The 26698-nt window shown below is 34.8% G+C and overlaps 2 protein-coding genes across 2 annotated transcripts in view; one reads left to right on the top strand and one right to left on the bottom strand.

The window, feature by feature from the left end:
- The first annotated feature begins 9533 nt into the window (after positions 1 to 9533).
- On the top strand, positions 9534 to 22224 carry LOC128559374 (uncharacterized). Its single transcript, XM_053550719.1, has 8 exons — positions 9534 to 9786; positions 13780 to 14343; positions 15056 to 15139; positions 16033 to 16103; positions 17679 to 17724; positions 20105 to 20647; positions 21053 to 21428; positions 21855 to 22224. The coding sequence occupies exons 2-8, from the start codon at positions 13941 to 13943 to the stop codon at positions 21910 to 21912; spliced, it is 1581 nt and encodes a 526-aa protein (XP_053406694.1). The 5' UTR covers positions 9534 to 9786; positions 13780 to 13940; the 3' UTR covers positions 21913 to 22224.
- Positions 22225 to 25151: 2927 nt separating this feature from the next.
- Positions 25152 to 26698, bottom strand: part of LOC128559650 (uncharacterized) — a 57568-nt gene continuing 56021 nt past the window's right edge. Inside the window, exons 5-6 of the mRNA XM_053551961.1 lie at positions 25470 to 25727; positions 25152 to 25208 (exon numbers count right to left, since the gene is read on the bottom strand). Of these exons, the coding sequence (XP_053407936.1) occupies positions 25152 to 25208; positions 25470 to 25727 (315 nt within the window). The remainder of the gene's footprint in view (positions 25209 to 25469; positions 25728 to 26698) is intronic.

Below are 26698 nucleotides of genomic sequence, written 5' to 3'. Positions count from 1 at the left end.
TGTGAAAAATGTCTTTAGGCGGAGGACGTTGCTAACTCTGTTACAAATTCGTGCTTTATAACCAATACGGTAAATATATTCAGATCGTAAAAGATTTACTTATCAAATACACCTACCTTTAGCTGCATTTATTTTGTATCTCTCAATACTGCTGTCCACTTCCGTTTGTCCCGCTTCAAGAGAGTCGTATTCATCATTACCTTTATCTAAATCTCCGGAACCCATATCAAATATATCCTGTTCAATTTCTTATTTTCAGCTTGGTTTATAGCTTTAGTCTGGTTTTTGTCATCTAAACCAGAGTGGCAAACCAGTGATGAAACTCTCTCTGTAAATGTATCACCACTAGACTCTTCTTTAATTTCGAATAAAATGTCGTCAACACCAATAATATTTTCATCTAAATATACTTCCCTTGCATTGATAGCAAATTGCAATTGTTTTACTTTACCGCCAGCTTTTATTATCCAATGTTTTCCAACTTTTTTCAACTCGTAGTAGCTCTTTTGCTTTGGATAAATTGTCCTTTCTTCAAAAATATTAGATTCCATAACTGCTAATTAAACTTTTGTTTGAGAAGGAAGTGGGCATAGCTGAAAAGAAAATACATTATGTAATTAATCTTGATAGATCGTAAAGCTGGTTGTTACATTATATCTGCTTTGGTGGATATTGTTTTAATTGGCATATTCAAATATTGTTGTTATATAAGCTATAACTACACAAAATTGATGGGAAAATGTACAATTCTATAAAGAACATATACGCTAGTTCCGTGCCATGCGTTAGAATAAATAATAAAATGACAAACTGGTTCAATAACATAGAAGAAACCTAACTATGTACTTGTACCATTACTTTATACAAACACTTGAAGCCTTGTACACAGGTGAGCGCTTTAGGGTAAATGACCCTCTTGTTTGTATTGTATGGCCGAAAGTCCGAATTTTGTGCCCGTTTTACATGTATTTACGGTAAAAAACGAAATAGCTATTTACGATCGCGCCGTATGAAATTTTACTGGTAATTTTGTATAAAATCGACCTTTTGTGTTTTCGTTATTTCGACATTTTGCCTTGCCGACACGACCACACGAAATGGCAGAAATCAGCCAACAAATATTGAAGCAATTAATACTGAGTATTTTCGTTAATAAACCTTCTTCTCCTTCTAATGACTATACTCCTTCATAACTTTGAAGATAATGTGTAGGCGCTGAATAAAATTTTATGATGTTTTACATATATCAAGTACATGTCTCAAAACAATAAAACTTTCCAAATTTTACAATATTAAAACGTTGTACACTGAGGACAGAGATTAGAACTGGCAAAGTCATTAAAGCTTGGAAGGAGTCAGCGGTGGCTGCTGTATGTGCGACAACGGGCAACATGTTCCACTGACCTACCGTTCTTGGGAAAAATGAATATTTATAGTAATTTTTGGATGCGCCTATGTGTCAGAAGCTGTACGTGTTACCATTCAGCTGTTATTGATAAATTCTTTTCCGGATATATATAGCTACTACATGGTTGATAATCGTAAAGAACATTAATGAAATTAATCAACACTGATCTAAATATGTTTATAAAATAATTAGTATTTCAAAGAATTATTTGAATCTTCTACCCAAAACCATAACCGATAAAATAAACACAACCATTAATTAACTGAATTAAGCTGTCAAATTGTTTTACATATTTTATAAATAGCAGGTTACAAAAGGGGGACAAAAAATAAATATTTACAAACCAATATGATACTGAAGTACTCAAGTCGTTTTTTGCTTATTATTTTATATTGATATAACCACCGGACAACAATAGAATAGAATACCCTTAAGGAAATATGTGAAATATACTAGAACAACTACATACATGTTAAAGGCGATGGCGAAGAAACAGAATGTAGGAGTTGAAAAGAGGAACAAATACACTACAGAGTCGAAATACACTACACAGATACATTAGATAAAAATGTAGCTAGTTAAATTGTCATTGACTGAAAGGGTGCCCGGCAGTAGGAATAAACGGTGTGAAAAAATTGTGCCATATTCAAAAACGGTATACTTTTGAACAGTATTTTATTGTTATAAATGAGTCTCTCGTTAGGTCAAGTAGAACTAAACGTAGAATAAGTACCCAGATGTAAGAAATAGAAAAGCGAATATGGAAAACACTCTGTTAAAATGTCAGCTAAAATATTTTATATTTCTGATGTTTTCTTAATTGTCAAAGCCTTTGGCAATCTTATAGTACATATTCCAAACGACTGACACTAAAAAATCTTTATCTCTGTCAATGTTGTAATCACAGATTACAGCACACTTTACCGTCTGGATTTAAGTGCTTTACGGAATAGTTTTGTTTTTGTTCAACACGATTTTCTGCAATATGATGCGTTAGAGACTAAATATTCGTAAGGAGATGGAGCGCGGGATAACAGATCCCAAAACGCTTCTTTAAGACATTGCTTATGTTTTACAAGTACTGTTTTCGAGATATTATTCTTTTGTTATTTTTCAATGTCGCAGATACTTTTTACATCAGACTTTGAGAATTACTGTTTTACAGTAGTAACTTAAAATGTATGCGAGTTGCTTGAGATGAGCATACCTGGACATAATGGAGACAAAGGCGTAGATATTTAGATTTAAACAAAATGGTTAAAGAGATTATTTTCTTCCTAGCATTGACCAACCGAAGATGTAACTGTAAGTTTTTTCTTCGACTTGTGATATAGTCATGTTATCTTGTACAAAAATACGTTAATGCGCTTTTTTTGAGAGTTTTGTTTATGGGATGTGACCATGAAATTATAATATGCTTTGATTTCTTGTGTTGATATTTCTGTATTACATTTACAATATATTTGTCTGAATGTATGCCAAATTTCAGAAAATAGGTACTATAGGTAAAGTTGATATATTGGCAGTTGTCAGTTTTGTGCTTTTAAAGATATTAATTATATAAAATGGCTTTGTAAACTGTTGTATAGAGTGCATATCATTTATGTCTTACATCTACACATTTTTTTCTTGAGATAATGTTTATAGTTTAGTATGAAAACAAATTAAATTCCTTCTTTCAGATAGGGCTATTACTCTTGATAAATATCCTGAAGTATTACATATTTATTCATAATTTGTTTGTTTTTCATAAACTAAAATGTTAAATGTATTAGACATTTGTGGATATCGAGTGTAATACCCGAAAGGGCCACAAATTTCGGTGCAGAAAATAGCTTAACTGATCAGTATTGATTTCTGTACTATTGTGTAAGGGTGTGAGGCTCTTTTTTTGACGGCATGCTGTGTGCTTTTTCAGTTATCTGTTTCATGAAAAACAAAATGCTTGATAGAGAGCGCTTCCTTCTCCTACAAGTGCACGTGATCAGATTCAGAATCCAATCAAAACTAAGAGTTTGACAGCGTTCACCGTCTCGTAAGTTTCCCAAATGGCGGCGCCTCGTCAATATTTCAAATGTACTACCTACATTAAAATATTTTGATTTAAATCAGCTTTTTGTATAGCTGTTAATTTGATATCTAATCTGTATACTAGTCCAAACCATAGGACGTTTCGGGACAGCGATAGAGGTATGACAACTATAAAATATCTGATCAGAAAAAAAGTCATCCCGATAAGCCAAATGAGTAAGGCTTAACTTTATACATTAACTTCACTTACTTTATAGTAAGCATTCTCAAGTTATTTTGACAAAAAAATTCTACTGTTCTGGGTAAATGTGACATTGACCTTTGACCTACTGACCTCAAAAGCAATAGGGGTGATATGTTTGTCATGACCAACCTTCCTATTAACTTTCATGATACTAGGTCAAAGCGTTCTTGAAATATCCGGAAACCGATTGGTCTACGGGCCGACCGACCGACATCTGCAAAACAATATACCCCTCCTTTGAAGGGGGCATAATAAATAACGTGTCATTTTGTGAACATAAAAAATATTACATACTTAATCAAACATTCCCTTGTTCAATCAATACTGTTTGCAATTTTACATGAGAACGAGTTAAAGCGGGTTCGGAAATTGACTTAAACTGTGTAGAAAACATATTTATTGAATCTTGTATTCCCAAGCTAGTAAAACTTTCGAAAAACAAACTATCTACCTTTGTTTGACCTTCATTAAGGCATCGCCACAGTGGCGGCCATTTTACTAAATATTTTACATGCAAATTTTCATAAAAATAAAAGATGACTAGGTGGTAACAATAAAGACAATAATTTTGTCATAATTATGTTCTAAATATCTATGTTAACATATGCAAGTAAAAAGATGTGCATTTCACTACCTGTATTATGCCTTTATTCGATATTTTTCTCTGGCCAAGATAACAAAATGTTGCTATTTTACGCGCAGTCAAACTCAATATATATTCAATATACATGTAAAAAATATTTACAGCTTAGGGGTTTATTTTGAAATTTTACCTGGATACTGAATTATACACAGAAATCCAAACACCATCAATTTATCCAATTTGTTTTATCTGTTCACACATAATTTACATGTATATAAACAGGTGATATTATAGGACCTCGACTGTTCAATGCAAAACTATGTTATATCCCTATATAAATCAATATAGTTAGCGTAGTGTTGCGTTGAACCATCGAATTAGTGCACCGGTTTACCTATTTAGCTGTGGTCAGTAATGCATGTACAAACAACATTTTAAATTAAATTTACATGGGGTTGTCTTTTTTGTGTCCAATGCAATAACCAGGAAAACTTTCGACAAAAATTCCGTAAGTATGTAGTATACATATTGTACTTCAAAAAGAACTAAATTTTGTCTTTGTAATTTGTGTTATAATGGAGTTTGATTGCGCGTAAGATTTCAATATTTTGGGGTAAACTTTCGGTCTAAATGAGACTCAAACATTTTACAAGAAGCGTATGTACTATAAATCATCATATGCTTCTATGTTGACCAACTGTTAAGGCTTGAGAGCAATTTTCAAGAGAAAAATACTCGGCCTGAAAATATGAACTGATATTGAGTTGTGTGACTTTGGCGATGCATTAAGCGATTTCGAAAGTAGGAATAACCCAATCACAAATAACCTATAATATTTAGGTTACAGACCTGTAAATATTAGCCTGCATGATATTTATGTTACTGACCTGTAAATATTAGCCTGCATGATATTTATGTTACTGACCAATAAATGGAATCAAAGTACCTTGAGACTGTATCTCTTCTAGCTCTCATACAGTTTTGCAATGCACTTCATTTTGCAGAAATGTCGGCCAAAAGCTTTCAAAAGCTTTACAAATGTACATATCTTATGCCTTGTAACTGGTATTTAAGCCGACAGTTTTATGATTTATGAATTAAATGATATTGTTTTATAATGGAAAATAATTATTTACTTGCAGTCATTTTTTATCAATCAGCAGATCGAACACATACAATATCTTCCCTAGACAAAACTGACTTTTGCCGAAATGTTTTATTTGGTAATTATCATTTATCATTAGCGAGCATATCGTATCTTGGGAACATGTGTACGAACTGGCAGATTAGATTACCTATCTAAATAATGAAATGTTTATATCTAAATTAACCCTTACCCTGCTAAATTTCTATAATGAACTTCTCCATCTTTCAATTTAAACAGTACCATTAGCTGTTAAAAGGGGTGCATACAAAAAAAAGACAGTTCAACTGAATGGTGAACAGTGCAGGCACGGATTTGCAGGCTGATCTTGATCTGCACTTGTCCCAAAGGCAGAATCAATCATGTCCAGCATGATAAGGGTTAATGAATTTTATGTTACAACTATGACCAGTTTTTTTTAACTCTGGAACCAACGAAGGTTTAAACCAGTATTAATTAAGCCTCGCATTCTAACGGATTCTTTCTGAAACTCGGCGCGTTTTTTTTTTGCGAAGTGTAAGCTTAGCCTTCGTCACACTTTAAATTTGTTAATGCATTCGGTATGTTACATATAAAGTAGTTGTCTTTTATTGTATAATAAAAAATTATCCTCCTTTTAAACAGTTTATGCGCCCATACCCCACCCCCGAACGGGACGGCATAAAGTGATCGGCACTCCGTCGGTCGGTGAGTTGCCTTTGTTTTCAATTGATAACTAAAGAATGCTTTGGCGTAGGAACCTCAAACTTGTTAAGCAGGCTCGTCGTGACCGGCAGATGAAACGCTTTGATTTTAAGGTCGATTGCTTAAAAGTCAAGGTCGCGGTGACTTCGAGCTGAGAATTGGTTTCCGATCAACAACAGAAGATTACAATGGCCTACATTCGTCAATTGTCAAAATTTGATTGTCAGTGATCAGTAAATGAACTCCATTGTTTTGAGGGTCGGTAGTTCAAAGGTCACAGGACTGAAAACGACTGCCGCTCGGTAACTTAAGAAATCTTATAGCTTACTGTCTTCAAATTTCATATGATGATTATATGTAGTCAGTAGATGGGCCTTATTTTGTTGGGAGTCCGTAAGTCAAAGGACAATGTCACAGAGACATCGGGAAAACATTCACTTACCCACTTCGTTTGAACAATTTTTTTATAAGGTTTCCATTTAAAAGTGTAATTTATCTATAGTTCTTAAACCTGTCTTAAGAAATCTAACAAACCTTTGCCACATTTTGCAGTGGTATATTAAAAGTGACAGTAATCAAAGCGAAAAGTAGGGATGATTGTCTAAGAATTCTTAGACAGATTGTTCTGTCAGAACATGCTTTATAATTAGTATTATTGTGTTGATCCTTCTTTACCATATGCAATTTTATATTGAAACATGTTAGAGATATGCTTACAATGAAATGTTATAGAAGCTTGGGTCTTTAATGCGACTAAAAATAAAATATTCGTGGCAATAGATCTATTCCTCTTTCTTTATCCTTGATAATCCAAGGAGACTAAAATCATTACAATAAGATTAATTTGTTAAATGCGACAGAGACAGACTCAGTCTATCAATTTTCAACACTTGTCTCATGACCTCAATTTTAAAGATATTCACCAATAGATAAATATTTAGCCCCAGTATTTTTAAACCACCTTACCTCCAAGTTTAAAATATCAATAGAATGATAGGTCCTTGCTTAAAGCACTTTTTAAAGGAAAAAGTGGTTTTCTGTAATAGTGCCTGTTTCATTTATATAGTAACAGTAGCTTATATGCATCTAAAATACCAAGTTTAAGCTTGATAAAATCTCTTTCAAGGTTTAATTGCATTTTCAGAAACGTGTGTCACTGACATTGTTTTGAAAAAAATGCACCCAAAACAGGTTGCTTCAAAAATCCAACAAGTACATATTAATTTATTCATTTTATGCAAAATATAGAAAAAGGGGAAGGAAGTGGTAGGGGGTAAAATGGGAGGGGGTGGGAGTGAATGAGAAAGCGAAACAAGGATGAATATTCAAAAGGGAATGCTACGTTCCTTAATCACAGGTACCCTACAACGTATCCCCAGCAGCACAGATACTCATGTACAAAAGACATGCACGCACGCACGCACGCAAACACACACACACACGCACACACATATCTAACTTACATAGATAAACAGATAAGTAAGATATAACAACACTGTAGGGCACCGCCCAAGACACAGAGACGCACATCACACAAACGCACACACATAAGCAGGAAAAACAACAATCGGGCACCGCTTTAGGATTCCGGCAGCCAAAATTAAGATGGACACGATAACTTACTTATGACAAAAGGGGAGGGGTGGGGATGCCAAAGCAGAGGAGCGCAGTGCAAGGGGGATGGAGGGCGACAATAGTGGGAGAAAGGAGAAAGAGAAAAGAAACGCTAACAACAAACAAGACAACATACGCAACACAAAGTACAAGACAGACAGAAAACAAGTTGAAAATAGGGACACCACTTTGGAACGGTCAGTAACCTATATAGAGGAAACTGGGCATGCCTAAAATATAGGTCCACAATTAAGTAAATCATGAAAATGCCACTTTAACTAAGAAAGAATTGAGAAGTCCGGAATTGCTGCTTGATTACCTATCTAGTACTATTTTTCATATTAAGCTGAAAAAATCCAAATGAAGATAAACTTTTCTCGTGCTCCGATATTCACCTACTGACTAAGTCGCTGTTAATACATGAGACACGCCCTAACCCAGAGGTTAAGTCACCCCTTAGCAGGTGAAAAACTGGCCCCAATTTCGCAAAAAGTCTTAAATCTGTTGTTATTACTAAAACTCAGTAGTGTATTCATCTTTAACTTAACTTGAGTAATTATATGAGATGCGTTTCACGAACATTTTATCGACTCAAGTACTCAAACATTGAGTTTATATGGGACAGCTCTAAAGCTTACTCAAATCATTGGTAAGTACTCAAATGTGGCCGACTTCGTAAGACGCTTAGAGAGACTTCGTCGGCGACAGCGTATTGAAAGGATACCAGATTTGATAAAACCTTTAGAGGCGTTATCTAGGTCTGATATTAGGAGCGCTGTAGGTTCCAGCCGGAACGTTTGTTGTCGCAATCTTCCTTTTTAAGGTTATTTACGTTTGTGCACGTGTCAACGCCATAATGTTTTGAAAATGATTTAAGTCCGTTTTCACCCTATGATTGCTATTATTTTGGAACACTTGGTGTTTTCTTTTACATCTCTCGCCGTGGTCTTTTGTTGATCTAATATGATTAACATTTTCGCTGGGGTACAAGCTACACGATGGTAAATAAAAACTGCTACAGTTACAGAGGGAATGAAATTATCTATAAGCCAAATGTGGTATAAAGAAATGTATATCGTATTATTATTCAACAACATTAACTGCCTTTATTTCCCACATTGCCCTGAAATCGGCTTAAGCCTCAACTTCAGACGCGGCCCTAGTACAAGTATACATTATTCAAACATCAATTCTTTAACATTTTCAATAAAATAATACGTCAAACTTTACAGGAAAAAAAAAGAAAAAAGTAAACAGCAATTTCTTTTCAGTTCACAACAACTAATTTTTAATGTAACAAATCGTATTCTTGGTGCGAAATGGACACAATCCCGTGAAATCATATATTTAAAAGTGTGCATATTAACCAAAAACAGAACAATTTTTTTTCAGTATTTTCAGTCTTAAAAAAACATCAAGATAATTTTAAGGATAGCAGTCCGTCGATACATATCTTGGCAATCTATTAATATCTTACACGTGGCTCTCTATCTCTTTAATGCAGCCCTAAATTTTAAAGAAAAAAGTGTCTCCCCCATAACAGAGTCCTGGTTGTATCGTTAACTTAATTCCAAGACAAATTTGTTCATGTATTATTTTTGTACTTTTGTTCAATAGCAAAGACGCAAGCCTGAAATATTGAGACAAACTCTACTCTTAAGAAAATCGAGACTTTACCTCTGTTATAAATTCGCGCCCATTTTCAAGCCGCGCTCGATCGGCAGACTCATATTACGGAAGTAGACGGACATTTTCGACAAAAACTATACTTCAGTCATTGAAAAGATCACCTAATGTAATTTTATATTGGTTCAAAAACAAAGCATAAAAGTAAATGTTTATTCAGCGGTTGATATAATCTAATGTGTCTATTTAGTTAAACTTGTGAAAAAATATAATGCACATTTTATACAATTGTATAATTTAAAAACAAATTGGAAAATTACTGGCACTAATGCAATTTGCAATTCCAAATTTATTATGCGTGAAATCAACAGCAAAGAAACACATGAAATTTAGTGTGTAAAATAGAACAAAAACAAAACCAATGTCTTCAAACGGAAAGTCAATAACAAAAGGTGAGACATTATTTTATACTCGTTTGACTAGATAGTATTATTATTTTGCATTTAAATATTTAATAGCAATTATAAAATATTTAATACTTTCATTGAAAATAAATCGTTGCAATAAGTTAATGCCATAATTTAAAAAATATTTCACATCATCATTAATAGAATCTATGATTTCCCTGTTCAAAAGCCTCAAACAATTATTATGTAAATCATAAATTGCGCGACGGATCACCCTGCTGAAATACTAAAATTGGAGAATTTCTGGAATTTATCCCCATTTTATTCCATATATTCGACTTTCTAGCACTCCCAATTTGTTTGACCACATTTTACAAATGAGGTAAGACCTCTTTTCTAATGTCTGCTTTCGACCATAGGTATTGGGGTATTGACTTCATACTGCTGCTTTATTTAACACTGACATAAAGCGCGTGATTTTCGTTCTCCGTCATATCCCCGGCAGGTATTATAATGCAAATTGGTAATTGTAATTGTGTTGATTCCATTCTGTTTTCTTGATTTGTTTTGCGAATGTTATGAGTAGCCTCCGTCGCACAAATATATTTCTATAATGATCTATAATTAAGTTCTGTTCTGTTCTGTTTAATTTAAAAATACAGACCACAGACCAAGTTTTTATTCAGAAACTACATTTATCATGTGGCAATTTGACGCCATAATTGACGTTTTAATTCTCTCGTACCTGTTCTCGCGTCAACCGTTGTTTCCGTAGAATATACAGAGCATTAGCTTCTTTTTTGTTAACAGGCAGACAAATCCAGCCATGTTAGAAATTGATATAAATCATATGCGCGCGTCGATTAAAAAAGTTTCGCTTTCAGGGTCAGAAATATGACATGTGAAATCAGGCACCTATTTTTTTATATTTTTAGTATTTTAGTATGCTTAACACACTCCACAAAAATAATCCTCTTTTGGAATGTGCTCTAGTTAAACTTTTCATCTTCGGCGACGAGCTTCATTGTCTGCTGACAACTCGTTTCTCTCTAAAATTGCAGTAGCTCTCGCATTTTTACATACAATGGATATTAAATACAGCATATAAGGGCTATATACAATACTCGAATAATTACCATTAAAAGGACTGGGTTCAAAATTTGGGCTAAAATAACCTTTCTTTAAAATAGAAGTTTGGTCATATTATGAGCATAAAAGCAAGCGGTTTTGTTTCTAAACTATTTAAAAATGCTAAATCAAGATAGGCATCGAACGGAGGTTGTTCCCTCGGCAACAAAAACGGAGGAATCCGTACTTAACGACTGGATATTTGTAATTAAAGCAGTTTCTTTTCGATACCCTGGACAAACGTTTTTTCTTTCAGCTTTGATTGGAAAAAATAGTAAAAACAACTAATAGCCATGTGTTTACCTAACATGCCTTCTTAAGAAATATAGGAATAATTTCATGACGTAAGAAGATACCGAATGAAAAAGTATGCCTTGTTTATTTTACAACTGATTAATCATAGCAGTTTAACGCCTTTGAATACATTTTGATGGCGTTTTAAGCGATTGCTTGTTTACTGCAATATTAGGTCTAAAAGTACTAAATAGCTAATCAAGCAGCACTTTCCGGACTCAGAGCATGGCGGAATGCAAAGAAAAAAAAACTAAAATATTTGGTAGCATTTTCACGCGGAGAATTTTTGCATTTATAGAAATGTAAACAAACCTTTTTACACACGTGTTTATACCTACAATTTACCTGTCAGTTTGGAAGATGTTCCATGGTGGTGACCTGTCAGACAAAAACTCTCTCTTACCCCTATTTTTCTTGATGTTTTGTGGTTTATGTAAAATGTAGAAATGGGTTATTGCACATTTCATTACCTCCTATGAACAAACGCAATCAAATTGTGTCTGATAAGCTACTATTTAGTTTGGGTGTTTCTATGTTTCCAATGAATCTTTTTAAAGATGTTATTATTGAATTCCTAAATAAATAAGGGCAAGAGGGGTTGAGGGGAAGGCGTTTGTTTCAGATTGATAAACGCCCCGTAGTATTGGCTTAAGCTGAATTCATTGAATGGACTCTGTGGGAAATCTAACAGTACCGTGTCCAAGTACGAGACAGTTTTTAAGGCCGACTCACGAACTAAACTTAAAGAGATATGAGATTCTATTAAAAGATCCTTGATTAAGTCTGTTCACGAAATGTACAACCCTGCTCACGTCACGTCTCTTTAGTCAAATTATATTTAGATAAGATTTAATTGTCTGTATTGTGGGTACAGGTTTGAAAATTATGTCAAATTTACAAGTCCTGTATAACATTAATATGATATTGTATACTTAATTTATAGAACAAGCTAAATATCGATATTCAGTAGAAAATTAGATCAATATAAATAAAGCATACAATACAGTGTGCAATTGTTAAAGACAAGTTTAATTTTAGTTATCGTATTACATTCCGCGATTAATACCAAGAAAGACATTAAATAGTCTATTGTTCCTTACAAAAGAAGACTATCTAACTATTACTATTGCACAGACATGCGATTAATTAAGGCTTTCTAAACTCGTGGTGGAACTGTCCTTGAAAAGCTTATATATTTGTTTTTGTTTGGTTTCATGTTGCACCGACTCAACTATATAGGTCATATGGCGACTTTCCAGCTGTATTGGTGGATTGAGACCCCTGGTGCTCCTCCGTGTTTTGAAGTCCCCGACCTTAACCACTCGACCATGGTCGCCCCGAAAAACTTTATAGAGGTTGTCGATGTCAGATACTAGTACCAGTTATACCCACATAGCTATACAGTTCTTCACGTGTTGTTAACACAGTCTTCATTCAGCCCTATAAGGCGGCCAATACATACATCCACAGCACAGTGACTTAGCAATTGCTGACAGACAATTACATATGCCTTAGCATAAATGTATTTGCAATCCTATGTTAGAAACAGAAATGATTTTTAATGCAAAAAAGGAAAGAACATAAAGAAACAAAAATAAAGAAAGAATCCGTCGCGGTAAAATCTATATTGTTTTTGCGTCAATCACCACCTGAAGAACCCTGTGGAGGAGTGAAACGGCAGTGTTTATTTTATTCATAATTTAACGCAACGCAAAGGGTATCAACGATTGTAGAGGTCATTTTGAAATATTATCATTTTCACTTGACCAAGATGTGTTGAAATATATGGAAGAAAATGATTCAGAATACACTCTTTTTTTGATCTACGACTCTAAATGTTCTGTTAGAGGGACACCAGCAGGACGGGGAAACAGCCTTCTCCATCACCTTATGCCTCGCAGTGCATATCTTTTTGTTCAAGCATTGGCATAAAGCTAACTATAGACGATGTCTAAAAGCAGTAACTAAAGCGAGACTGGCATAGGTTCAAAAGGTTAAACTATTCAAGTCAGTCTTGTACATGACTATTTTTCGGTATAGCACAACATTGAAATAGTTTTCCAAATATTCTTTTGTCTCCTTAGTATTTGAATAGAACGAACAGAACAGAACAGAAATTTTATTTGGCATTAAAACCATATCATCAAATTTTCGAAACAATTTTACTGAGAAAGTTTGTTTCGGGTTTAACGCCGTTTTTCAATAGTATTTCAGTTATGTAACGGCGGGCAGTTAACCTAACCAGTGTTCCTGGATTCTGTACCAGTACAAACCTGTTTTCCGCAAGTACTTGCCAACTTCCCCACATGAATCAGAGGTGGAGGACAAATGATTTCAGACAAAATGTCTTTTATCAAATCGTCACGGAGAACATACGACCCGCCCGAGGATCGAACTTACGACCCCGTGATTCGTAGATCGGCGCTCTTCCTATTGAGCTAAGTGCGCGGGTCTTTTCTGAGAAAGTATCTATGTGATCGAATCTCTTATAAAGAAAAAACATAGGAAAATGAAACATTAATTTATTTCTCTAAGTCTATTGGGCTTAAGCACATCTCTTCAGCGACCTTTTCTCCCATAATATTAAATGTATAACATTTTATTGTTACTTTACAGGAAACAAATATGTATGACAGCGACCAGAATCTTCAAGACGACGAAATATGCCGCGTTTTGGACATTTCTGGGGGCTTATTATATATATAATCACATAATAGCAAGAGTGTAAACTTTACCGGTGTAAAAGAACTTTTAAAGCCCTTTTCCGTTTGTACCGAATGTTTTCTAATATGGCATCCTGGCGCAAAGGAAAAACACGTCATGATAAGGTAAGAAAAAACTTGGTGCTGAAGGCCAATGGTAAAATAATACAACTAGAAGTCTTTTATAATGCAGATAAGGAACATATAGTAGAAGATATCTTATCTGCTGATGATAAAGTATTTAAAATAAAGAAAGACAATGATGGTAACATATGTATGGAGAAAATACAAGAAGAACGTAAAGAAGCTGATATTTGTCAAGATGACCGTCACGATGGAAAAACACTTGAAATAAACGATGAACGGTCGGATGATGATCATCACCTGATGAAAGGTCAAGACGAATATCGTTCACCTAACAGTAGCGACTCTGCAGACGAACACACTTTTGCCAAAGTTCATTCAATTGACAAAACAGGTAACTATATTTCTTTTGATTCAAGGGTAGCAATGTCAGTTCATGCATATTCTTAGGTCATCTCCTGTACGTTTTAATACAAAGACTTTGATATGCTGCACATATATACGATAGGCCGGATGTTCCGTAAGTGAACAAACGGCACAAATACGCGAAACAAGACGATTGTCTTAGAATTTAAATCATGAGAAGGGTATGAATTACTCTGTAATTGATTGTTTATTCAATGAGGCCGTCCATCATTAAGAAAAAAACATGTCAGAAGAGTTATATTCTTCAGGTTATACTCCGTAAGTGTGGAAATATTTTGGTAAAAAGTACAGTCTGCTTTTATTAACTTAAAGACACTACATAAAAATCCGAGGAAAGCTGAAACACCCAGGTATCTGTTGAAATAAGTAATATCAATAGAAATAAATTAGCGAGTAAAATAAGCTCCAGGTTCTGTTTCACGTAATTATGGCATTTTCTTACCTACATCACTACACAAGTAACTCAATGTCCGATCTTATTCAGTGTTAGGCTGGTAAAGGTATTTTAAGGAGAATTCGACAACATACATTCTTGTTTCTTGTTGTTTACCCTGTTTAAAACTAAAAGGTACAGATGGTTGAGGAGAAATAAATGAAGAACATTAATATATATCATAATAATGAGACAAACCTTTCTCGGTCGATGAGCTGCACGCAGGGCTACTTTTGACTAATTTCAGTAGAAGGACAACAATACTACCCGAACCGAAGCTTATTAGATACAGTTCACTTTAACAGTGTGGTTCATCAACAGAAAGATAGAGGTAAGTATCAAAACCAAGTCTCCGATAAATCTTTATGTTAAAAATTCACTGATATGCAAATATTACAGATAATTGTTTATCTTTTAAACTATATTTGAATTTTTTACCAAGGAAAATAGATATCACTATTAATTTATTATTTAAAATTTGATCAGGAAGTCCATCAAATAAGTACAAAAGCTTTGAATTTTTGTTTTAAAGCAGTTCCAGGTTTGAAACTGTTCAACTGTTCATTCAATAAATAATGCAAATGTGTAAGTCTACTTTCAAGTACATCGAATACATTTATATTTAATGTATCAAGTACAAGGGTTCTTCTAAGGAAAGACATAGAGAGAGCAGGAACACTTCCCAGGGAAAGTAATTTATCATTACTATTTGGATTATCATTCACATTTGATATTCATCTAATGAGAAATTATGAATACCCGAAATAGCATCATTAGTTTTCAATGTTTGCCAAGGTCATGGTGAATTTCTCATTTGTCAGGTACGTATATGTCAAGTTGGAAAACATTACATGCGATATTTGCTGAACAAATACCTGCTTACATGCAAACGAAAGGGTTACCACAATAGCTTTAGTATTAAAAAAAACGTCCAGCTAAAAGATCTTGATCTTATCTTGCCGCTCCGTTTATTTCTAAATTAACTGTAAGTTTCTTCTAAAACATGCTTCTGAATAGTTATTTATAGAGACAGTTTTTAGTAAGATATGCGACAGAATCATAACATTCCATTCAATTTGACGGACATTTTCCAGACATTGATAGTCGCCGTGTATGACGGACATAAAAACGCGCTTTCTGAAACGTTTCGGTTGTCATAATATATCTTTCGACAAGCAATTTAGTACAATTGATATCAATTTCGATAAAACTTTACATTTCCAGAAGACAGCATTGCGACGGAACGTTCCGTGATAGACCTTGATGTAGAACAAGGACTTTATGAAAACACTGAAGTAGGTTTGATGTCATTGATATCGTAAGCTGACGCATTATTTTGAATTATACTTTATATGCAACAAACATTTTCCTGTTTCCTAAGGTTATACTTCTTCCCAAACCATTTTCCATTTCATACTCCTATATGTCCACTATCCGAGGTTAACATGTACAGAGACCTGCTTTATGACTTTATATGGCTATATACAGCTGCTCGAACCCTACCCTGTACCCCTGTAATATTTCGGAAGTTGCATACATTGACCATTTTTAAACAACGATAACATCACAACGAGACAATGTTGAAATAAATCACTTTACAACAGTGAAACAATACATAGGTGTTTATAACTGCATTATTTATTTCATTCTGATAAACTTCATTTAGACCAATCATGTTTGTGTTCATGACCTGAGTTAAAACATAGCTTTACCCTTGGTAGGGTGAACCAGTTTACAAAACATAACAAAAGATATCTGTCCATATTCTTTGATATACAAAATGTATAAACTTTTGAAACATCAATTGTTATCAATTGTTCAATGGTGTTTGTTTTAGTTTCTAATAACCTATGTAATGATATTTGACATGGAAACCTTGTGTATGTATTTTGTACTGTGACCAGTGCATTCTGCGTCATGAGACATAGTGGCATTCAAATAAATCAGTTAAGCGAAATAGGAAATCTATAATCATTGAGACAGTCTCTGAATGACAGATGCTTATTTCATAAAAAATTGCACCACAAAGCCGGAAGATGGATTTCCAACCCCGGTCATTTTAATTTTTAGGTCGTCCTTACATTTCATAATATAGAACCGTGTCCATGAGTTTACAGTTAACAGACAAAAGCGATTGATATAAATCCACACAGCTCCGAAATTGTGACATACTGAAATGTCTAATAATATCATGAAGGTAGACATATAGTAAAATCTACGGTTCTTATATCGTCATTGATTATACAATCTCGTTGTATCTATGTTGTTGTTATCGCAAATATTTCGCATTTACCTTTTCTCGTGGTGAAGTTATTGCTCTTAGAAATAAAAAAAAATGTTATTTGAGGATTAAATGTTTTTTATCACGAAAGCGATTCTTGGATGATTTAGCAGAAGTTTCAATGTGATTTATACATCGTCCAAGTGACTCTTGAGTTAAGTCCCCTGAATTGCGAAACATTTACAGTGTTCCCTGTCAGACTTCAGCAGTTCATATCCAGTGTTCACAAAACTTGATCACAATGTTTATGGGTATAATATCATAGATATATTCGATAACCGGACAGATACTCACAGTCACTTGAATTACTTGAAATTGTAAAATTTATGTGTATATGTAATAACTTACGCAATCCAATGTTCACCATACTTAGGCAGAATCTTTATTGGTATACAATGGTTCGATAACCAGCAAAATAGTCCTAGTTACTCTTTAGTTATGGCCCTTAAATTGGTTGAAATTGAGAAATTTAGAATTTTTCTGCTTAGTAAGTAGAGTAGTGTAAAAGTCAATAGTATTTTGTGGCAGTTTGCCACTCTTTTGACTTTATGCTTAAACCTCTTGCAGTTTTATTTCTTTTATATTTTAGGTGTTTCAGTTTGCAAAGAGAGGACATAGTAGTAGTAGTATCTACTGTACGTACATACATAAAATATATTTGTTTTTAGATCTTATCATAAAAATAGTAAATATACATAAGTCGTTAAATTGATAATAGATTAAAATGAAGAAAGTCTTCCTTCACTTTTGGTCGCTATACCTCAAGTTTCTTACTGAAGTTACTGAGCAGAAACAATTTTCTTTTTAGTAGATCTAATAGTGACATTGATCTTGGCTCCAGTGACCAGTACGCATATTGTATCTCAGTCAACAAGAAAGCTACATATGTACTAAGCTTGGTCACAATATTTCGTAGAAAACTGGCCTATGCCATTTGTAAAGCTATAACATATATATATATTCTAATACGATCCGATTCATTTTCCTATTAAACAAAGAAGGCAGAAAACGTTGAATTATTATACAACAAATCACTGTTCTGACGTCACAATTATTACGCCATGACGTCAAACGGCATAGCAGCGCGCTGGAAAAGAAACCGATTGAAGACGTGCAAATATTTAATGAATGTCGTCAAAGATGTACTTAAAAATCCTTGGTAACGTGTTAGAATCGAAAAAATATATCTCATTCAGTGATTTGCTTTTAAGTAAATTATTGTTTGTCGTTCAGATGCGTATTATTATATCACTCGGGCTGCGCCCTCGGGATATAGAGCGCTCTAATTCCTTCGCATCTGAACTCCAAAACATGATTTATTCAACAACAAATCACTGGATGAGATATATTATTTCTTAAGTAAACAATGTATAAGTACAAAGGGTCATAACTCCTGTGTTTCTCAAGGAATTTTATACTTCCCAATAACAGTAATCATTATTACCATGCTTTATTGAAATCTTTCAAACGTTGTCTGAAAATGACTCCGGGTGGACAGAGAGTGAAATAAAAACACAATTTATGCAATAAATATATAAGTTCAAGGGTCCATAAAACATGTTTTCTTTAAGCAATATGACTGAAATGTGTAGAACCGCATTTCCCTACAGCAGGTAACACTTCTACCATGTGTTATTAAAATCCTCAACTATGCCTCGGATATGACCCAGGGCGGAAATGGAACAAAAACACTATATATGTAATAAATATAAATGTACAAAGGGTTACTCAGGTAATCAGCAGTTTACATATCTGCAATATCTTATCTAAATATTCCGAAGCATGTCATACTGCAATTCTTAGGTGGGGGTGGGGGGCGAGGGTGGAGGGGGTTCAAGCCCTACTGGGACCAAACACTTTTTTTCCTTATTTTCCCTCTTTTTCTAGTAAGTTTTTACTTCTTTCAAGACTTATTATTGATTTCTTGTACAAAAATGGAAGCGATTTCTTGGTGTTTAAAGTGAATTTACTACTTAAACAGAAGGAATAGAGTTATGCTTCTTTAAAACTATTGAGTTACACGCGGTGAAAGTTCTCTATTTTGCTTTCACTCTTAGATTATATATTGTGGAAGAAATTTAGGTAGGTTTTACGTCTGCCCTAAGGTTATTTTTAAATGGAGTAAGCAAAATTCGAAACAGAAACACAGCATTCAACCTTATTTTTTCAATGTTGAAGTATGAATTCTGTCTCATTAAATCCGTTTACTTGAGGCACCATAGAAATCAAAGCCTTGAGATGTCTGGTGGTTGCGGTTTCATTTTAAATGCCAATCTATAAATACACGTGTATAAGAAACAAATACTAATGTGCCTCATATCTAAGATAAACTCTGCCTGACCTTACATGAACAACTGGATATCAGTTATGTAACCATGGGCTGGAATACCTAATCATTGACAGATCTTATAAAATCTAAATGGCTAGTGTGAATGGATAGAGGATGAATAAGAACTGCTTGATCATTGATAATTCATCCGCATTGTTCATGAATGGGACTACTTTGTGTAGCACATGAACATCCTTTGTAATGTGATTTGGAATCAAATAAAGATGCTACATGATTGTCAGAAATACACTTAACTTTGGTAGCGGGATAAACCCGCATTCAAAAATGATATTGACATTTTTATTTTGTGTTTTTTAATTGTTTACCAATAGTTTGATGTTTCTTTTAAAATTAATGGTAAAATGAGTTCTTGCAAACGTTTTGGATAGTGGCTATCACTTTGAAATTTGTCTCTACTCGAGCTTGAGGAGATACCATAAGTTATATAAAATTTACAAAAGTAAGGGAAATGCGGTTCTACACATTTCAGTCATATTGCTAACTTATTTTCATGATTATTTCCTGCTGACATTTGGCCCTCTTATTGAGTGTTTTAACTAAAAAATCGGTTATAAATAAAACGTTCACTCCGCTTAGCCCCATTTCCAGAAAAAAAAACATATTCATTAACTAGTCTTTAATCTACTGTATACTATTTATATTGTTTTATTGATGTATTACTACAGCAATGGAAAATCTGGGAACCATTGCGCACTTGGACCTAGATCAGGAAAGGAATCTCATACTTGGAGAGGATGATACAACAAAAGATCATGTTCATCAAAGAGAGGAAACGGAACTAAGTTACCCATTTAGCAAAGCAGAAGTTCCACCTGGACTTAGCGAAAGAAAATACACTTGTTGTTTTGGAGAAGACAAAAAGTTGTACATCTATAGTGGATCTATCCTGTCAATCAAAGGGGTAGATATTGTCGCTTGTGGTAATTCTCCTAGTGGAAAATCAAAAGGTTCCCTCCTTATAGCTATAGAGGAAATGGGCGGCAGAACTTATAGAGATGCAAGGCGTAAAGCTTTTAGAAGACACACTCAGATTGAAGAAGTTATTGTGTGCGGAAGCGGGGATATAATGAATTTCAAATGGGTTGCACACGTACTAATGCCTCGTGAAACTGAAGGAGGAGCGAAAATCCAATTAGCATTTTACAAAATATTTGAAACTCTGAAAGAAAAACGGTGCCATACACTGGTACTTCCGTTGATTGGAACAGGTAGGAGCCAACGTTTCACATCTCAGTAGATATAAATAAACAGTAAAACAATGATTACGATAATGGGAACTGTTATGTTACATTAAACGATTTTTGGGAATATATCATTCATCACTAATCCTTTATCGATTCACGCAAATCAAATATGGAAGTCGATCGAGGTTATATTTTAGGCAGTTAACTTTAACAGGCACATAGAAAATTAAAAGCAGCAAGAAAGGTGTCTTTTTCTAATAAAATGCATGCAAGTTTGATATACAAAACTACACTTCATACCGGATCATTGTTGTGAACTTTCATCGAAATAAGCACAATTTATATCCGTAATGTTTATGTATCTTCCGTTTTCAATATACCGAACAGAAAGGTAACTAAATCACGTGCACCGTATTCGTTTTCTTACAGGAAAAGGAAGGGGCGACCCAATACTTTATGCAGTGAGCTTCTTTGATGGTCTTCTGAGATTCTACAGACGTAACAAACACTATCGGTTTGAAATCCATCTTGTTGATACAGAAAAGGAAAGGATAAAGACAGTTGTGGATGAAGTGAAGAAAGCTGCCAGAAAAGCAAAACAGGAGTCTTCCAGTGAAAAAACGTCCCATGGAACAGATACTTCTGCTGACGTAAATTCAAAGAACAAACTTTACGACAAAGAATTGACCAGCGTTAGTGAATATACCGCCAGAGATGTGCGTTCGTACTCAAGTACCAATTTTGGCAGTAGAGAATACCGTGCAAAGAAGGAAATGCTGTACGGTTTCAAGCGGTCCAGTCCAAGGTAAGATTTATTGCTACTTTGTTTTTGAAACACCAAGCGAAAACATTTCTTACAAAGGAAACAACTGACGGGATAAGACTGCTAAAGTTCATATACTGTATCTGATATCTGCTAATGAAGACGGCTCTTATTTAAGAATACAAATTTATTTAATTCGATAGGAGGTTCGAACCTTTCTTTCTTGGCTTGGTTACGTTTAAAAGATGTTCTATCAAACAATATATTTGTATAAACAAGTTCTAAATAAGATAGATATCATTTTTAACAGATTGCTAAATGGAACATGACAATGTTTGTCATCAAAACAATTTAGCTATTGTAAAAGAAGATCTTTAATAAAAAGATAGTTTAAGCCCAGATTTGCAACAAATAATCCTATAGGCAACGTATAAGCTCCTTTTACATATTATCCTTGTGTATTGGCAGGTATCCGCGGAAGACAATGGAGAAAAATCTATCAGTTGACTCCGATTCTTCATCATAGGTAGAAATTACCACGTACGGTAATAGAGTGTTTGACAATATTCCAAAGCGAACGATGAAAAAAAATAATCAAATATTGAAAACAACTACAACTTATTGTGCTATTACTACATCTGCAGATATTCTTATAATTATCACGCGGTCGTTTCATTAGATATTTAGCGTTATTAGGACCTTGAATGTGTTATGCACAATTTACCACACAAAACTGAAAATTACTAGGAATAGTTTTTGTATACAATAAGATGCAAGGGGTGTACGGAATGTAATGCTTGTTATTGTAACATTGACCAAAAAGAACATTTTAAGCTACTATTTGTTTTTTCATCTTCTCAGCTTCGAGCGGTGAAGATATTTTTTGAACGCATCACAGTAGACTGATTTAGGTGAATGTACTGGTGCTCCGTAGTCTTTTAAATAATGCCTGCCCGTCCAGCTACGAAGTTCATCAAAACTGGAAAATTTTAGAATTATTGGATCTAGGGAATATAAATGACAGTGTAGAATTGTTACATTTCCTGTTTTCGGAAAGACCTTCACAATGTCGATCATGTTTGTAAACATGTATAAGGACGTCTTTTAAAATAATTTATGTTCGGTTTCTTCATTATTACATCGCAGCAGTTTTCCAGTATGGCACCTTTTCCTCTTTTATGTAAACTCGTTTCAAATAGCATCTTATATAAAAAGAAAACAGCATTCAAACCCAACTTGTACTGATCGTTTTTTACATACAGGAGGTATTTGACATTAATTTCTTTCGGAGCCTAGGACCATCATTGCCCTCTTGTTATTTTATCACATACCATCCGAACTTTTGAGGAATAACTTCACAAAACAAAAATAAAACTTCTTAAATTGGTTTCATACACTTGGAAATCGTAAAAGAGAACGATAATTAAAATTTGTTTCTAAAACTACCATTTTGGAAACAAGGGGAAAGGTGGTACCGATGGATGCTCTTCGATGGCGTTTCATATTTTTGAGAGCAACGTAGGTTGTTTCACAGATTTAATTCTGCAAGAACTTTATACTGACTGAAAACTTATGAAATGCCTCCTGTATTCTTATGCGTTTTGCGCCGGAAAGAAAAAACAAAAACAAAAGTGTTGCTATCGTGAAATAATCATCAAAATACGCATTTCCTGTTGATAGCAAAGTTTTCAATTAAATTTAAACGGCTATAACTCTGTGCAGTATTCGTTTAATACATGCCGAAACTTTTTTCTGACTTTTTGATCAAGAAAGCTACCAAAGTGTAACTTTGGTCATAGTTATATATTTCACAACGAAAAACATACTAAATAAAAAGTAATCCGAGTCTAACAAATGCCGACTGAAAATGTTTAACTCGGCATGTGTAAATAAAGCATTATAAGCTTTCCATAGTATTTTCCTGGCGATGGTTTTTGAGCCCAGATGACTCATATTTAACCTTGACCTAGATTTCATCAAGACAATCATTCTGCCTAAATTTTATGAAAAGCTAGTGTAAAATGCAGCCCCTATTGCGTACACAAGGTTTCTCCTTAATTTGACGGAGTGGCCTAGTTTTTGACCCCAGATGACCCATATTCAAACATAACCTAAATTTCATCCAGATAAACATTCTGATCAAATTTCATGTAGATCCGGCGTAAATTGCAGTCACCATTGCATACACAAGTTTTTCTTTGGTATGACCTAGTGACCTAGGTTTTTACCCCAGATGACCCACATTCAAACTTGACCAAAATTTCACCAAGGTTATCATTCTGACCATTTTTCATAAAGTGTGTATGTGTGTGTGTTCGGGTTTAACGTAACGACGCACATCGAGCGATAACAATAACTCACCTTAGCATTGATCAGGTGAGCAGAAAAGGGTGTGCATGATTGGGGTGGTGGGGTGGCTGGGTGAAGGAGCGAGGTGGGGGAGGGTACAGCTTTGCGTGTAATAGATATTCATAGAAGATTTAAGATTCAAAAGAAAAAAGAAAAAAAAGGCAGTCTGAAAGACAGCTATATCCCCCGCCATTGTTACGGATAGTGATGGGGTTTACGGTATTGGGTGGAACCATTAAACAATCGATTTGTGACCTTGACCTTAAGCTGGCAGGGGTTAATTTTGAATTCTGCACATTGTGTTGATAAATGGAATATTACAGCCAGGTTAAGAAGATACTGAGCGGACATGAAATGGAAGGCTCAAACACTTGATCTTGAGTTGTGACCATGACCTTTAGTCAACAAGGCTGACCCATGAGTTCTGCACATTGTCTTGATGAGGTGATTAATTGACCAGAGTCTCATGAAAATCTTTCAAGGGGTTTAGGAGATACAGAACGGACAAAAAATGAAGGGCTCAAACATTCGATCTCGAGTTGTGACCTTGAGCTGACATGGCTGACTCGTAAGTCTTGCACATCGTCTTGATGAGGTGAACATTTGACCAAAGTTTCTTAAAATTCCTTCAAGGGGTTAAGGAGATACAGAGTGGACACAAAACTGAGGGCTCAAATCTTTGACCCAGATTTGTGACCTTGACCGTGAGCCAACATGGCTGAATCATGTGTTCTGCACATTATCTTGATGAGGTGATCATTTGACCCAAGTTTCATGATAATCCTCCTAGGGATTTAGGAGATACAGAGAGGACACAAAATGAAATGCTCAAACATTTGAACTTGACTTGTAACCTTGACCTTAAGCCAACATGGCTGACTCATAAACTCTGCATATCATCTTGATAAGTTGATCATTTGACCCAAGTTTCATGAGTATCCTTCAATGGGTTTAGAAGACATAGAGACACAAACTTGAAGTCTCAAACCTTTGACCTCGGGTTGTGACCTTGACCTTGATCCGACAGGGCTGACTCATAAGTTCTGCATATCGTCTTGATGAGATGATCATTTGACGTAAGTTTCATAAAAATCCTTTAAAGAGGTTTAGGTCAGATACAGAGCGGACACAAAATTGAAGGTTCAAACCTTTGACCTTGAGTTGTGACCTTGACCTTGAGCCCATATGGCTGACTCATAAGTTTTGCATATTATCTTGATCGTTTGATCCAAGTTTCATGATTATCCTCCGATGGTTTAAGGAGATACAAAGCGGACACTCCTCCAAGGGAGATAAAGAGTGGACACAAAATGGAAGGCTCAAACCTTTGGCCTTTCACTTGTGACTTTGGCCTTGAGCCAACATGGCTGACTTTTAAGTGCTGCGCATCATCTTGATAAGGTAATCAAATACATTTCAAAATGATTCAAAATCATCTCCAATATTTGTGCTCATATTGACAGCTGCTTGTTCCTTTTAACACAGGGAGCATCTAAATCACTAACCTTATTTATACTTGTTTTCTAAGTATTTAAGGTGAGTTTATCAACACTCATAGGCATCAACTGTTATTTTTATCATCAAGAAAGATCTGAAACTCTCTAAATATATCTCATTTTTACATAACTCATGCAGGTTTAGATGCTTAATGTTTCAGAAAACCTTTAGTGAAATGCGTAAGGTTTTCAATGATCAAAAAAATAGCAAACAGTTCACCATAAAATTTTTCCTTACTGTTCTACAGTAGTCCTCTTTGGCACTGTCTGACTGCCTTGTTTTATTTCTCCAAGGTGCCATTACACCAAATGCAACAAACGAACACTTCAACTCGTATCCATTCAAAACTGCTATTTCTCCAGCCCTAACACCTCCTGGATAATCTCTGTTCATTTCATGCTGAAGTTCTCCTCCAGCGCGGTCAAGCAATGCTTTTGATACTATCCCATTCTCTAGATTTAAGGTGGAGGACATTGTACAAGCTACCATATCAGCCTACAAAAACACAACATGTATAACATTATGGTTCCCACATGACCATTATAAATCATCACTTCAGCTTAAACTATTAATAAGTCTGTGAGAAGTAACCATATTTTATCTCTTTTGAACCTTTAGCCTGCTGCTGGCAAGTGATTCTGCCTTTGCAACCAGTGCAGACCAAGATGAGTCTGCACATCTGCACAGGCTCATCTTGGTATGCACTGTTTGCCATTCAGGCAGTAAATTTTCAGTGAACACCCTATTGAACTAGAGTTGTCACAGGAGTGATGAATTATACCCCAACAATATGGCCTTGTCACAGAACTAAGCCAATGTCAAAGCTGAACTTGCTTGACCTTTTACCTTTTGAACTCAAAATCAATAGAGGTCATCTGCTGGTCATGAGCAACCTCCCTATTAAGTTTCGTGATCCTAGGCCTAAGCATTCTGAAGTTATTGTCTGAAAACTGTTTAAATGTTCCGGGTCACTGTGACCTTGATCTGTGACCTACTGACCTCAAAATCAATAGGGGTCATCTGCTGGTCATGACCAACCTACCTATCAATTTTCATGATCCTAGGCCCAAGTGTTCTCAAGTTATTATCCGGAAACCCTTTAACTGTTTCGTGTCATTGTGACCTTTGACCTAGTAACCTCAAAGTCAAACTTGACCTGTGTTTTATCATGTTAGACCTGTGTACAAACATTTATGATCCTAGGCCCAAGCATTCTCAAGTTATCATCCGGAAACCATTTAACTGTTCTGGGTTACTGTGACCTTGACCTTTGACCCATTGACCTCAAAGTCAAATTTGACCTGTATTTAAGAATGTTACACCTGTGTACCAAAATTTATGATCCTAGGCCCAAGCGTTCTCAAGTTATCATCCGGAAACCATTTAACTGTTTAGGGTCACTGTGACCTTGACCTTGGACCTACTGACCTCAAAGTCGAATCTGACCTGTATTTTCTGATGTTACA

Source organism: Mercenaria mercenaria, chromosome 9 (genome assembly GCF_021730395.1).
Source record: "Mercenaria mercenaria strain notata chromosome 9, MADL_Memer_1, whole genome shotgun sequence".
NCBI classification, from domain to species: Eukaryota; Metazoa; Mollusca; class Bivalvia; order Venerida; family Veneridae; genus Mercenaria; species Mercenaria mercenaria.
This window is presented reverse-complemented; position numbering and strand designations above follow the sequence as displayed.